At 38.1% G+C, this 15,067-nt stretch overlaps 1 protein-coding gene across 1 annotated transcript; it reads right to left on the bottom strand.

The window, feature by feature from the left end:
- Nucleotides 1–4,715: 4,715 nt before the first annotated feature.
- LOC128284213 (uncharacterized) lies at nt 4,716–5,858 on the bottom strand. Its single transcript, XM_053022067.1, has one exon. The coding sequence runs from the start codon at nt 5,856–5,858 to the stop codon at nt 4,716–4,718; it is 1,143 nt and encodes a 380-aa protein (XP_052878027.1).
- Nucleotides 5,859–15,067: the final 9,209 nt, after the last annotated feature.

Here is a 15,067-nt window from a genome sequence, read left to right as displayed (position 1 = left end):
GCATCTTTATCTGATTGTATCCTGAGAAGCCATCCATGAAGGAGAACAACGAATATCTCGCTGTGTTGTCTACTAAAGTGTTTTTGTTGCAGAGGAAAATTATCCTTTGGGCTTGCTTTGTTTAGATCTCTGTAATCAATGCACATTCGTACCTTCTCGTCTTTCTTAGGGACAGGTACAATATTAGCTACCCATTCAGAGTATTTCACTTCTTGCAAAAATCCTGCATCAAACTGCTTCTTGACCTCATCTTTTATTTTCAGGACAATGTCTGGCCGCATCCTTCCCAACTTTTGTTAGACCGGTCTACATTCTTGTCTTATTGGAAGACGATGTACTACAATGTCAGTACTCAATCCGGGCATATCCTGATAAGACCATGCAAAGTTATCCTTGAATTCCTGAAGCAACTCAATCAAGCTACGCCTTGTGTCATTAGCGATCAGTGTTCCAATTTTCACCTCCTTCCCTTCCTCTAGGGCTATATTCTCTATTGCCTCTTTTTCATGTGGCATGATTTGTTTCTCCTCCTGTTTTACCATTCTTAACAGATCGAGGGATACGTCACAATCTTGAACCTCTTCAAAATCCTGAGGCTCCACTAAACACATGTCTTGCTCACAAGAGAAATCAGGAGCGGCAGTATTAGCGCTCATATCATTGATATCTAGAGACCTGTGAGGGTTATGAAAGAATATACAAATAATGAATGAATTTGAGAATGATCGTTTATGTGTTATGAATAAAAGAATAAGAATTGTTAGAATTTACAGGAATATTGGTTGATAAAAATGTGACAATACTCTTTTAAATTGGTAAAAGTTATGTTTTATTTGAATAATAATAGATGAACATAAGCCTATTTTCACAAATGTAATCTTACTACTCCTAGGCCCTAGTGTAATAAACATGTTTCGAGAATTACTCTGAAAAATTTCTAAAGATTACAGGAAGATCCTCCGCAGTCCAATTGTTTAGAGAGCTCCCCGGTTCGTAAGGGTGAGTACCCTCAAGGTTTTCCTGTCCCAACCACTCACTATGTAAACCATTGATTTGATGACTTTTTCTACTAGCAACCCTCGACTTAAAGGTTTTGGATATAGGTGGGAATGTCATCGGTTCCCACTCTACTTCTCCTCCGTTCAAACGCACCTTCTTTCTTGCTCGACGCTTTTCCATCTCCTGTCCCTTGTGTTTATGGCCTGGCTTGAAACCCAAACCAAAGCGATCCTTTTTCTCCGTCAATTTTGGGATTTGAATCCCTCCTTGCAACTGTTTTCCTAGTCCTTTTCCCAGTGATGCCCCCTTTCCCATTATCATTTGCAGGGCCATCCTTTTAGCTCCAGACATTTTGGGAACCGACACCTTGCTTCCCTTCGAAATGAAGGTAGCATTAACAATTTCCAAAGAATGAAAACAACACTTGATAGCCTCCTCGTTTGTCTCCACATAAGGAGGTTTACTAGTGACGGCTGCTATGATGTCCTCTTCTACATTGATGGTTATCAAGCATCCATCTGTCACCAATTTCAATTTTTGGTGTAGTGAAGATGGCACCGCTCCTGCCGAGTGTATCCATGGCCTCCCCAACAAACAATTATAGGAGGGCTTGATATCCATTACCAGGAAGTCCACTTCATACGTATCTGGTCCAATCTCCAGAGGGATGTCAATTCGTCCCATTACTTTCCTTTCAGTTCCGTCAAAGGCTCTTACCACATTATGACATGTCTTCATGTGCAAACTGTCGATGGGTAATCTGTTCAATGTAGATAATAGAAGGACGTTCAAAGCGGACCCATTATCAACGAGTACACTTGGAAGCGTGTATCCTTTACAACGAGTGGTGATGTGCAAAGCCTTAGTTGACCCTATGCCCCCAGGTGGAATTTCATCATCATTGAAGTAGATGAAATTATCAACACTGATGTTATTTATCAACCGGTCCAACTTATTGGCAGATATATCATGAGTGACGTATGTCTCGTTGAGTACTTTCAACAACGCATCTCGATGCACTTCAGAGCTTAGCAGTAAGGCTAAAACCAATATGCGTGCTGGTTGCTTACGCAACTGCTCGACCACAATGTACTCACTATGCTTAAGGAACTTTAGAAATTCCTTAGCTTCCTCCTCCTTCACTGGCTCGTTAACAGGTACTTCACTCTTTTTCTCGACTTCAATATTCTTGGATTTTATGGGCTCTACTCTAACGTCCCCCATATCATAACGCTTCCCACTCCGCGTATAGGAACCCTCATCTCGTACATCTTTAGATGCACTGGCTATATTTCCTTCTCCCGGCATCGTCACACTACATTCATAACTCCATGGTACTTTCTTGCTATCCTTGTAAGGGAAAGGAGTAGATGTATGGATAATAACCTTGGGCACTGCTGGTGTCCCCATTTCATTATCCCCTGGCAGGGAGATAATGATCATTGGTCTGCTAGTTCTTTGCTGTTCATTTTCCAGCACACATACTTGCTTTTCACGAGAGCTACCTTCATAAACACAGCAGCTCTTTGCTATCTATGAAGCCTTGCACCAAGGCCTTGAATTCTCGCAATCTTCACGACACTCACCGTAGTCCCACGTTCTTTCTTTCATATTTTAGAGGTCAACATACCTCTCTTCATCATCTCCTCCCAGATTACCCTCATAGGCGTCCTTATCTCATCAACATTTTCCTTTTCCTTTTTCACCAGCTTCACCAATGGCATTTACCCCGATTGTCATGGTTCGCAAAAGATTCTCGATTTGAGGTACTCTCAAATTTCAAAACCCCATTCTTGATCAACCTCTCTCTGACTTTCTTGAATCCAAGACAATTCTCGATTGAGTGCCCGATATTCCAAAGATGATACTCACATCGGCATTTGCATCATACCATTTAGGATACGGAGGTTGTAATGGTTTTAAATGGAAAGGGGATATAGCATGAGCATCATATAGATTTTGATAGAGTTTCCTATACGTCACAGGTATAGGTGTAAATTGCATCCTTTCATGCCTAGTGTTGGATTCCTGCTTTTGAGAGTCTTGTTACCCAACTGTGGCTACTTTGGGCTGGCTAACTGTGACTGCTTTTGAATTAAAACCACCTGTATTGTTTACCTCATTGTCTTTTCTTCTTGAGGCTGATCTTTTGACTACTTCCCCTTCAATTCTTCCCCTTCTTATGGCATTCTCTATCATCTCTCGTGCCATAACTATGTCCGCAAAACTTTTAGTAGTGCTTCCAATCATATGAGTAATAAATGGGGCTTTCAGAGTATTAATAAAGAACATAGTGGTCTCCTTCTCTAACAGTGGAGGTTGAACCTGCATCGCTACCTCTCTCCACCTCTGTGCATATTGCCTAAAATTCTCATTAGGCTTCTTCTCCATGTTTTGCAGGGTGATCCTGTCAGGGGTCATGTCTGTTACATGATTGTACTGTTGCATGAAGGCTTGTGCAAGATCCCTCCATGAACTTATTCTAAACCGGCTCAACTGATTGTACCATCTGGCTGGCGCTCCTATCAAACTATCTTGAAAACCATGGATCAACAGCTGATCATTGTTTACATACCTCGTCATTCTTCTGCAAAACATTATGATATGGGCCTCTAGACAAGTAGTGCCATTGTACTTTTCAATTTCTGGCATTTTGAATTTGTGAGGTAACACTAGGTTTGGGACCAGACTTAAGTCCTTGGTATCAACCCCATGATTATTACCAGTGCCCTCCAAAGCCTTGAACTTTTCTTCTAACCATCTGTAGCGTTCATCCAATTGCCTTGTAGCTTCGGCCTTCAAATCCTCTCTTTCCACCATATCTAGATCGGGAACAAGAGGATTAGTAAGATTGTCACCCATATTAAGCCCTGAACCAACTGAAAAATTCACATGGACACCAGCCTCAATTGGCCCATGCTGAGGCCTCACAGTAGTAGATGGCCTTCTAGGAGGTGCTTCAGTTTGCAATGATACATGCGGCGGTGTAAAACCTGGAGGAAGACCCTCATTTTCCTCTTCAGTGATGACCATAGGAGCCTTTCCTTTATCAGTGGCCCTCAGAAACTGAGCCATTTCGGCCATTATATTCCTTTGAGCTTCCATCATTCGCTCCTTCATCTCATTCTGCATCTTAGCCAACTACTCTTGCAACTGGTCTTTCATATCCTTTTGCAACTGCTCAAACCTTTGATCCATGTTCTTAGTTTTAGTACGAGTGCCATAAGGATGTGTAATTTCCAGTTTTCTTTTCTACCTTTATAAAGAAATTTTAACTAATTAGGGTCTTTCTATAACCTTGAATGCATATGATATGATGTGATGCAAATGTATGAATGCAACAAAGGCATCAATCTCGATTCAATCTCATTTAGAAAACTTTATTTAGAAAAAGAATATCTTTACATATAAATGGATTACAAGTACGCTTTCACCTTAATGCCCAAAGTTTTAACTCTATCTAATAAAAGGGCTAACTCTCTTCCTATGTCTGATGACGACCCACACATCATACTCAATACATCGGCTCATACAACCAAGTCTTGCACATATTCAGCAACCTCTCGAATCTGAGCTATGGCTTCTTCCATGACATGATCCCTTTCTCTAATCTGCCCTCTAGACTGATGAAGCTCTCCCTTTAGATAATCTCCTTGCGTCTCGAGTTGCTCGATCTGAAGTTTACTTCTTGCAATGCTGCTTCCAAATCTTCAATTTTACTCTTTAGCTCTTTTAAAATCATGGTTGCGATGCCAACGAAGGTATCTTCCAAGCTCAGTTACTTTAGACTTCAACCCTTTATTCTCTTCTTCTAATGCCAAATTCCGCGATTGCATCTCCTGAAACTTCTTCTCCCAGTACTCAGCTCTAGCCTTTCCTTCTTGGACCTCTTTCTGTAATTGATCTGAAGACCCTTCTATTTTCGCTCTTCTCAAGGATACCTGTGCCTTTTTGTAGTGTTCCTTCAAGTCATCTCTATCCTCTTCAATCTTCCTCTTTTCCTTTCTTTCTTTTTTGACCTCTATCTTCTGGACATCAATATCTAAACTCAAGTACATCTTTTCTTCTTCAAGCTTTGCTATCCTTTTCTCGAGCTCCAAATTTTTCCTCCCAAATTCTTGCTTCATAATTTCTAACTCCGAGGGCATCACTTGCAGATATTCCTCCATCAGTTGAGCTCCTTCCATATTTGGCTCAGGAATGTTATCATTGGTCCTTCTTCCTCTCCATTCAACATATTCTGGAGTCGTAGCAGGGCCAATAGCTACTCCTTTCAATCGGCACGTCTTGTTCCAAGCGCTAGAGATCTCACCGACCTTTTTCTTGTAATCGGCTCCTCTATATGCGAACTCACTTTGAGTTAGCCCATGAGTTGCTAGCACGAACTGCCTCAAATGGAATTGCCTTAACGCGAGCAAAGTGGCATAACCAATGGCACCCCAAATTCCCAATAAAGGGACGCAATTGAAACTACCGCAACGGTAAAGAATCTCACCAGGAATCATCCACGGAGCTCTCCACTCAACATCTTTCGACTGAAGATTTTGAAGTAGTGCAATCCAATTCTCCTCTGGAACATCAACTCTCCTAATTGAAGCGACTATGTCCTTTAACGGTGAGTAATCCTCGAAGAAAACCCGACAAACGACCTTATCTATCAACCGAAAATGACTATAGAACCAAGCTAGAAGCAATTGCGCACAACCAACAAACCTGTCTGCGCCAGCTTTCCTACATGCGCCTAAGGACCTGAATGTCTCTGCCAATATTGCAAGGACAGAGGTGACTCTCTTACTGAGTCTATGGAAAAGATTCGTGGTTACCTCATCCACATATCCCAAAGCCCTAGGGAACACCATCAATCCGTACAAACTTAAGGCAAAAACATCTACCCTCTTTGCTTCATCAGGGTGTGTCAAAATCAGATCCTTCAAAGCATCCCATGAAATGCACTTGCACTTGCCCTTTTAATTCTGGCAGTAATCCACTGCTTGCTCATCCCTGTAATAGCCATCATTTTCTTCCAAAAAGTAGGGACATTAACAGCTCTAGAATAGATTCTATCTTCACGGAACACAGGACAACGAATGTAGGCGTTGTACTCTATACGGTAGGCACCAAATCTACCTCCCAGAAAGTAAAGCAACTGTACGCTGGATTCCAAAACTGAGCGAGGGCTCGGAACAAGTGCTCATCTATTTGAACATCGAGCAAGTAAGGTAAGTCTCCGTAATTACCGTAGAATAACTGTTTAGTCTCGTTGCCCCATTGATCCCAAATCTCCTTAAGCTCTTGGAGATTATTCTGCGTAACACTGATGCGAGTATATCCTGACAGCTCCGACACATATCCTACAGCTATACTATCTCCCTTTTCTAACTGAGTTTGCTCAGACCATCTATGGACGTTGGCGTTGCCCTCCACTCTATCAAGAAGTCCGTTCTCTATAATAAAACTCTCTAATTTAGACACCGACCGTGAATCGATACCTTTGAAAATGCAAAATGTCATGTAAACAAAAGAAAAGAAATAGTCAGTTTCACATGATATCAATAAATCTCAACAATAATTTATAAGGGTAGTATCTAAAGTTTAACTCTAACTAAGTTGGGCTCTTACGGTTTTTTTCTATATGAGGTTGGTTCTAAAGTTTGAGGTACCTGAACCAGCAGATTCCTCAATCCTCACCCATTATAGGCTTATTTGAATCGAGTTCAGTTCAAGGGAATACATTTCCCTATGGCTACACGGAGATGAAAATCTCACGAAACCATAGGTACGGATGTATCCCAAAGTGATCCACTATCACCTTGCAGGCGAAAACCTCACGAAGGCATAGCTTCTCACTCCCACTTAAGGGTGTGACCACAACGGTCATGCAAATGCAATGCGTATCTGAACACATGCAATAATACAAACATATGTAATGCAAAGAGGATTAAATTTTAAAATTTTTTTAATTTTCGACATTAAGACAAGAGATAATCAGTTACACGGCTTGACTCTCTTATTAGTCCCCAGTGGAGTCGCCAAGCTGTCGAAACCATTTTCTAAATCGAGTCTTGGAAAATGGGAATCGATTTTAAAAACAAAAACGGGAGTCGCCACCAATCTTTTTAGGTGTGATTGGATCACCTTTAAAACGTTTTGTTTTAAAATCATTAGTTTTGGTCCACGGAATAAAAGAACGGGTTTGGGAGTCGGTTACGTACGAGGAAGGTTTAGCACCCTCGTAACGCCCAAAAATTGGTACCTAATTGATTATCAAATGTCTTTAATGTCGGAAATTTAAAAAATTTTAAGATGTAATCCTCTTTAAAATTCTTTGATTTTGAAAATTTGGGTGCACTCATATCAAAACATTGACACTAAGTTAACCTTTTGGAAATCCCTATCTCGAAACGACAAATCGCCACATCCAATAAGTTAGGACACAACGCTTTGAAATTCCAAGACAGTTGCTCGTATTTTGAAAATCTTAAAAACTTAGAAGGGTACTTGACTATTCGAACTTAACGAGGAAAGTTAAAACCCAATAAGTTAGGGCACTACTTTTTCACCAAGCATTGCCTTTATATTTTTTTGAAAATTTTGGAGCCTTGTCTTTTTAAAGATGATGTATGGAGAAGTGTACTACATTATAAATCATAATAATATATTATTGTACTAGGTAGATCATTTCCAAAACCAAGACAAACATACGTTAAAAACCATTTAATTCTTTACGGAAAAATACTAAGTGATTACTTAATCCTCACAATGAAAATTTCAAAAATTTTAATTTTGAAAACTGAATTTTCAGTGTCGAAACCATTTTCTATATCGAGTCTTGGAAAATGGGAATCGATTTTAAAAACGAAAACGGTAGTCGCCACCAATCTTTTTAGGTGTGATTGGATCACCTTTAAAACATTTTGTTTTAAAATCATTAGTTTTGGTCCACGAAATAAAAGAACGGGATCGGGAGTCGGTTACATACGAGGAAGGATTAGCACCCTCGTAACGCCCAAAAATTGGTACCTAATTGATTATCAAATGTCTTTAATGTCGGAAATTTAAAAAAATTTTAAGATGTAATCCTCTTTAAAATTCTTTGATTTTGAAAATTTGGGTGAACTCGTATCAAAACATTGACACTAAGTTAACCTTTTGGAAATCCCTATCTCGAAACGACAAATCGCCACATCTAATAAGTTAGGACACAACGCTTTGAAATTCCAAGACAGTTGCTCGTATTTTGAAAATCTTAAAAACTTAGAAGGGTACTTGACTATTCTAACTTACCGAGGAAAGTTGCAACCCAATAAGTTAGGGCACTACTTTTTCGAAATTTCCAAACACCAAGCATTGCCTTTATATTTTTTTGAAAATTTTGGAGCCTTGTCTTTTTAAAGATGATGTATGGAGAAGTGTACTACATTATAAATCATAATAATATATTAGTGTACTAGGTAGATAAAAAATGAATACTACGATAAAAAGAATAATATATATAAAGAAAAAGAATGCAAACAAAGATATATGTATAGCATGTATTGAAAATGAATAAACAAAGTATATAAACATACGGAATAATATTTAAATGATGCATGACATAAAAACATAATCAAATAATGTATGATATACCAATAGTGTCAATTTGCATATAATTATAATAAAATAAACTTAACACATACATGATACATACAATATAAAACATATAGAAGAACTAATAAAAAAAGTAATTGATTGCTAGCAAAATATACATACAATTAAAAAACAAGACGTTTCATAACCATTTTAAAATAGTATATAATATATAATATAATAACATAGTAACAAGAATAAAAGAATAATAATTATATAATAATATATTGGTTTGAAAGTATGTAAGAGATTTCATAATATAACAATATTAGTTTAAAATGAAATAATATATATATTCAATAAATATAAAAAAATGAAATGTGCATATAATGTGAGTTAAAAATATGATTTAATAATAATAATATACATTTTAAAATAATATATATATAATATAAACATAAATAATATAATTTGCGATAAATGATATATATAAAAAAACAATAAATAACATAAAAATAAAACATAATAAAGATTATATAATAAAATGTAATATAAACATATAAGAAAAATAATAGATATAATATAAAGTAACATATAAAACAATATATATATAATTAATAAATATAATATATGTGAAAATATAATAATATATAAAAGAGATGTAAAAGAATATTTAAGAAAAATAATACATAATAAGTAATAATAATATATAATTAAAATAATACTTATAATAAAATAATTTTATAATATATAATATAAAAGTAAAATTAAAATAAAGCAAATAATAAAATATATATATAGAATAATAAATATAGGACTAAATTTAAAGTTTAACAAAATTACAAGGCGAATTTCAAAGAAACAAAACTGAATTGAGGCCCTATTTAGAACGCGCGTAAAATTAGAGGGACTCATTGGGCAAAATACCCTATTCCCAAAACGGCCACGTTTCTCAAAATATAATTTAACAACTGTCAGGGCCTAATTAAAACTAAAATAAAATAATAGGGCCAAATCATAAATTAAATAAAGTTTAATTGTAAACGTAGAAGGACCGATTGGGAAATTAACCCAATTTTAAAAAATGTGCGGATCCTCCCCGGGTAATCGGGTCAACACGCGGATCTTGGGGGTCGCAGAACGACGCCGTTTCATTCAAGCTGTGTAAGCTACCTTCTCAGCTTAAAATTCATTTGAACCCCGATTTTAAAAAAAAAAACTAAAAAATTCTCTCTGAAAGAGAGAGAGGAAGGGAGCTCCGGTTCTGGTCTTCGTACGCCACGCGCCGGTCCACGCACCCACGCGCCGCCCTAAGGGCCACTGTATATGAAGATCGAAGGGTTTAAAAATCCTCGTCTCTCAAGATCCAAAACAGGTAGTTCTTCTCCTTTTCAAATACCCTTAGTATTTTGCTAAACAGTTCGTATATATGGGCAAAAAAAAAATTAGAGAACAAGTCACTCGATTATCACCTTTGAAACTGTTTGTATTCGTTTTTTATTTCCGTATCTGTGTAATCGTTACAAGGGTTACAAAGGCTTTTTATAGCCTACTGATTTGTTACATAAGGAAAGAAATCTCTAATTTCTTGTATCTTTGACTGATGTGCTGTGATTTCATTGCCATTTTCTACTCTGCTTTTTTGCGTATCTGCTGTTTGTTTCCTTTTCTTGCAGGCAATCGAGCGAGGGATCGGCAGTGACCATACTGGTGTAGACGCGTGCACTGATCACGGCGCTGATGGAGCCTTGGTGATGGTCATGACATTCATGACATAATTTGGGGCCAGACCAAAGGACGACCGATGATCGGGGCGTTGATGAGCAGTGAAGCCCTTTGGGACAACTCATTAAACAGTGGCCTTGATTTGGGGGTTGCTAGACACTCCCCGAAGCTTCCAAAAATGTTTGCGGCGCCACAGTATTCATGAAACCCTAGGTTTTTCCCTGTTTCTCTTAAGTCTGTTAGGCCTTTTGGGCTTTTTTGTTTTGGGTCAAGGTTTGTAATGTAATGGGTTAGGTCTGACTTAGACTAGCAGGGATAATGAGTCTGACGGGCTGCTGGGTGTAACGGGTCTTATTTGGGTTTGGGTTTAGCTTAGGGGTATTAGGTATTGTTTTAGCTATTGGGTTATACCCGGATATGGGTTTTTGTATTTGGGCTTTGGGTAGTGACAGTAGGCCTGGACTTTCAATGGACTTTTTAATAAATGTTTATTTATTTATCTAATTTTTCTTTATTTAAACCCGGTCAAATTTGGGATATTACAATTGCCCCTTTTTGCTTATTGTTGTGTAACAGGAATCAAGCAAAGACTCATAGAAAGACCCAAATTTGATCGGTTCTATGATCTTCAATCTGCTTTCTGCCGAACATAGAGACACTAATTCTGCTTCTTCGATTTGTAAGGATGTCAAATCATCTTGAGTCTGTTTGAGAACATTTGAGAGTCATATCTGCAATGTCCTCGATTTGTTCCTTGTAAACACAAGAATACCAAATCATCTTGGATCTGCTTCAGTATAAACATCTGAAGGTTAGATCTATTGTATTTGAGAACGTCTGAGAGTCAAATCTGCTATGTCCTCGATTTGTTCCTTGTAAATACAAGAATACCAAATCATCTTGGATCTGCTTCAGTATAAACATCTGAAGGTTAGATCTACTATATTTGAGAACGTCTGAGAGTCAAATCTGCTATGTCCTCGATTTGTTTCTTGTAAACACAAGAATACCAAATCATCTTGGATCTGCTTCAGTATAAACATATGAAGGTTAGATCTGCTATATTTGAGAACGTCTGAGAGTCAAATTTGCTATGTCCTCGATTTGTTTCTTGTAAACACAAGAATACCAAATCATCTTGGATCTGCTTTAGTATAAACATCTGAAGGTTAGATTTGCTATCTTTGAGAACGTCTGAGAGTCAAATCTGCTATGTCCTCGACTTGTTTCTTGTAAACACAAGAATACCAAATCATCGTGGATCTGCTTCAACATAAATGTCTGAAGTCTAGATCTGCTGTCTTCAATTTATTTCCCATAATCATAGGGCTGCCATGTTGAAATCTTTGATCTTCATGACCTGTAAGATGAGTATGTGCCTATGCCTAAGTATGCTATGAATGAAATGAGTCGAATGCCCTTAACATGTTATGACGCAAAGTGATGTGAATATGACCCCTATCTCAGGTGTCATTATTCATTCTTTCATTTCTCTTTCTCAAAACTTTATTCTTACTCAGCTTGTAAGCCTTCCTCCAATGCTATGATGTACTGAGCATGTCTGTAAGAATTGAATCATCTATTTCTTTTGAACTGGAAGAAAGAAATCCCTCGAGTTCCTTCATTCCTTACTTACGTGAATTTCTATAACAATTGTCCTGTTTTAGTTTCTTGTATTATCTAGAAATTCCAAAGTAATGTGCAAAACTTCGTTTGTGAAAATATTTTAGTTCATCTATCATTATTTTAATGCAACATACTTTAAAAATATCGAGAGATGAGTAAATCTTTGAGAATAATTGGATTCGAATTGTTAATAGTACAAAGGAAATAAGTCTAATAGCATATCTTTAAGAAGAAATAGAATCTAAAGATAGCAAACAGGATAAAAATCAGATGCTCTAAATATCGCCGCTTGAGCATCTATACATTAGTTCCCCGAAGCCTTTCTTGAGTTCGACATGTGTTTAAAAGATCCAAAGTACTTTGTTGATGCCCCAATGTACACTGTGCCTCACTCTCTGTCAAGTCAAATATAGAAAGGTTGCTGTATACCCTTCAGAATTTGAGCTGCCCTTTTGGGTTTTCAACTCAAAATCCCTTTGGTCACAAAGTGCCCTTTGTGGGTTTTCACCTTGGCCTCTCCATCATTTTTTTTTTTCAAAATTCAAGGCGCCCTTTGAGGGTTTTCACCTTGGATTCTTTTCGCTTTTAGACAAAGTACTTTTTGACTAAGTCTGAGTGCACCAGATTGGGTAGGTTTTTTCCATCCATTTCTGTCAAAATCAATGTACCACCAGAAAAAGCCTTCTTCACGATGTATGGCCCCTCCCAATTTGGCATCTATTTTCCTCTAAAGTCCTTCTGAATGGGAAGGATTTTCTTTAGCACAAGGTCCCCCTCATGGAATTCCCTTAGACGAACCTTTTTATCATAAGCTCGTATCATACGCTTCTGGTACATCTGACCATGTCGGATAGCCTTCAGCCTCTTTTCCTGAATCAAGTTTAGCTGGTCATATCGAGACTGAACCCATTCAGCTTCATCTAACCTTATCTGTATTAAAATTCGGAGGGAAGGTATTTCCACTTCAATAGGTAAAACTGCTTCCATCCCGTAAACTAACGAGAATGGAGTTGCCCCAGTAGAAGTTCTAACGGACGTTCGATAAGCCAAGAGTGAAAACGGTAGCTTTTCATGCCAATCCCTATAAGTCTCAGTCATCTTTCCCACTATTTTCTTAATGTTCTTATTGGCAGCCTCGACTACCCCATTCATCTTTGGATGATAGGGTGAAGAGTTGTGATGCTTGATTTTGAACTGGTCGCAAACCTCTGCTATCATTTTGTTGTTCAAATTCAATGCGTTGTCGGATATGATTCTCTCAGGCATTCCATACCGACAAATGATTTCCTTCTTCAAAAATTGACTTACAGCTGACTTGGTAACATTTGCGTAAGAAGTAGCCTCTACCCATTTTGTAAAGTAGTCAATTACTACGAAAATAAACCGATGTCCATTCGAAGCTCTAGGCGATATTGGTCTGATGAGATCCACGCCCCACATGGAAAATGGCCATGGAGATGTCATGGCATGTAAAGGTGAGGGTGGTACATGAATTTTGTCCCCATAAATCTGACACTTATGGCATTTTTTGGCATAGTTGATACAGTCTCCTTCCATAGTGGCCCAGTAATAGCCAAACCTCATGATTTGTCTTGCCATCATTAACCGATTTGCATGCATACCACATACACCTTCATGAACCTCTTCTAGAATTAGCTTGGCTTCCACAGCATCGACACATCTCAAAAGTACTTGGTCTTTCCTTCTCTTGTATAGAACATCCCCGTCCAAAACATAGTCACAAGCTAATCTTCTCAGGGTTCGCTTGTCGTTTTCGGATTCCTGTGCTGGATATTTACGATCTCTTACATATCGCAATATATCCTGATACCAAGGATTGTCATCCTTTTCTTTATCTTCAAGGTTACAACAGCTAGCTGGAAATTCATAGACACTCATTTGAATTGGTCTTATCTCTTCCTCTTTGTTTGCCTTAGTCTTTGAAGCCAAGGTTGCTAAAGCATCTGCCATCTGATTCTCATCTCGTGGGAGATAGTTGAAGGTGATGTCATCGAACTCTCTTAGTAACCCCAAAACTACCATTCGATAATTGATCAACTTAGGGTCTCTTGTCTCCCATTCACCTCTTAGCTGATAGATTACCAACGCAGAATCTCCATATACTTCTAGGGTTTTTATGCCTCTTTCTATGGCTCCTTGGAGCCCCATGATGCATGCTTCTTATTCAGCCATATTATTTGTATAGTCAAAATCCAACTTGCACGTGAATGGGTAATGGTCACCATTCGGGGATACCAAGACTGCCCCAATTCCATTTCCGACTGCATTAGAAGCCCCATCAAAATTTAGCTTCCATGGAGAATCTTCAGTTGCCGCTATACACATTAGCTCTTCATTTGGAAAATCAAAATTCAATAGCTCGTAATCCTCCAAAGCTCTACTGGCCAAGAAGTCTGCCACCACATTTCTTTTGATAGCCTTTTGACTTACATAGACTATATCGAACTCTGAAAGCAAAATTTGCCATTTCGCCATTCTACCATTTAGAGCCGTTGATTCCATCATGTATTTTAATGGATCTAATTTTGATATGAGCCAAGTAGTATGGTATAGCATGTACTGTCTTAATCTCCGTGTGGTCCAAATCAACACACAGCACAACTTTTCGATTGGCGAATATCTCATTTCACAGTCAGTGAATTTCTTGCTGAGATAATAAATTGCATTTTCCTTTTTCCCCGACTCGTCATGCTGACCCAGCACACATCCCATAGAATTGCTGAACACTGACAAGTACAGTATTAATGGTTTATCTGGACTAGGCAGAGATAACATTGGAGCTTTCAACAAATATTGCTTGACTTTCTCGAAAGCATTCTGGCATTCTTCATCCCAAGCACCTTGATTGTGCTTTCTGAGGAGACGAAAGATAAGATCACATTTCTCAGTCAATTGTGAAATGAACCGAGCAATGTAATTCAACCTTCCTCGGAATCCTCGAACTTCTTTTTGAGTACGTGGTGGAGGCAACTCCCGTATGGCTCTGACCTTGTCTGAGTCAACTTCAATTCCCTTTTCACTGACTACGAAGCCTAATAACTTCCCTGATCTGTCTCCAAAGGTGCACTTTGCTGGATTGAGCTTCAACTGAAATTTTCTCAACCTTAAGAATAATCCTCTCAAGACCTCA

The sequence above is a fragment of the Gossypium arboreum genome, chromosome 2, assembly GCF_025698485.1.
Source record: "Gossypium arboreum isolate Shixiya-1 chromosome 2, ASM2569848v2, whole genome shotgun sequence".
NCBI classification, from domain to species: domain Eukaryota; kingdom Viridiplantae; phylum Streptophyta; class Magnoliopsida; order Malvales; family Malvaceae; genus Gossypium; species Gossypium arboreum.
The sequence above is the reverse complement of the archived record's forward strand: the minus strand, read 5'-3'. Positions and strand labels throughout refer to the sequence as shown.

What these genes read in the sequence shown, in the direction of transcription:
- LOC128284213 (XM_053022067.1), bottom strand. Translation starts at nt 5,858, where the DNA reads ATGGTGTTCCCTAGGGCTTTGGGATATGTGGATGAGGTAACCACGAAT.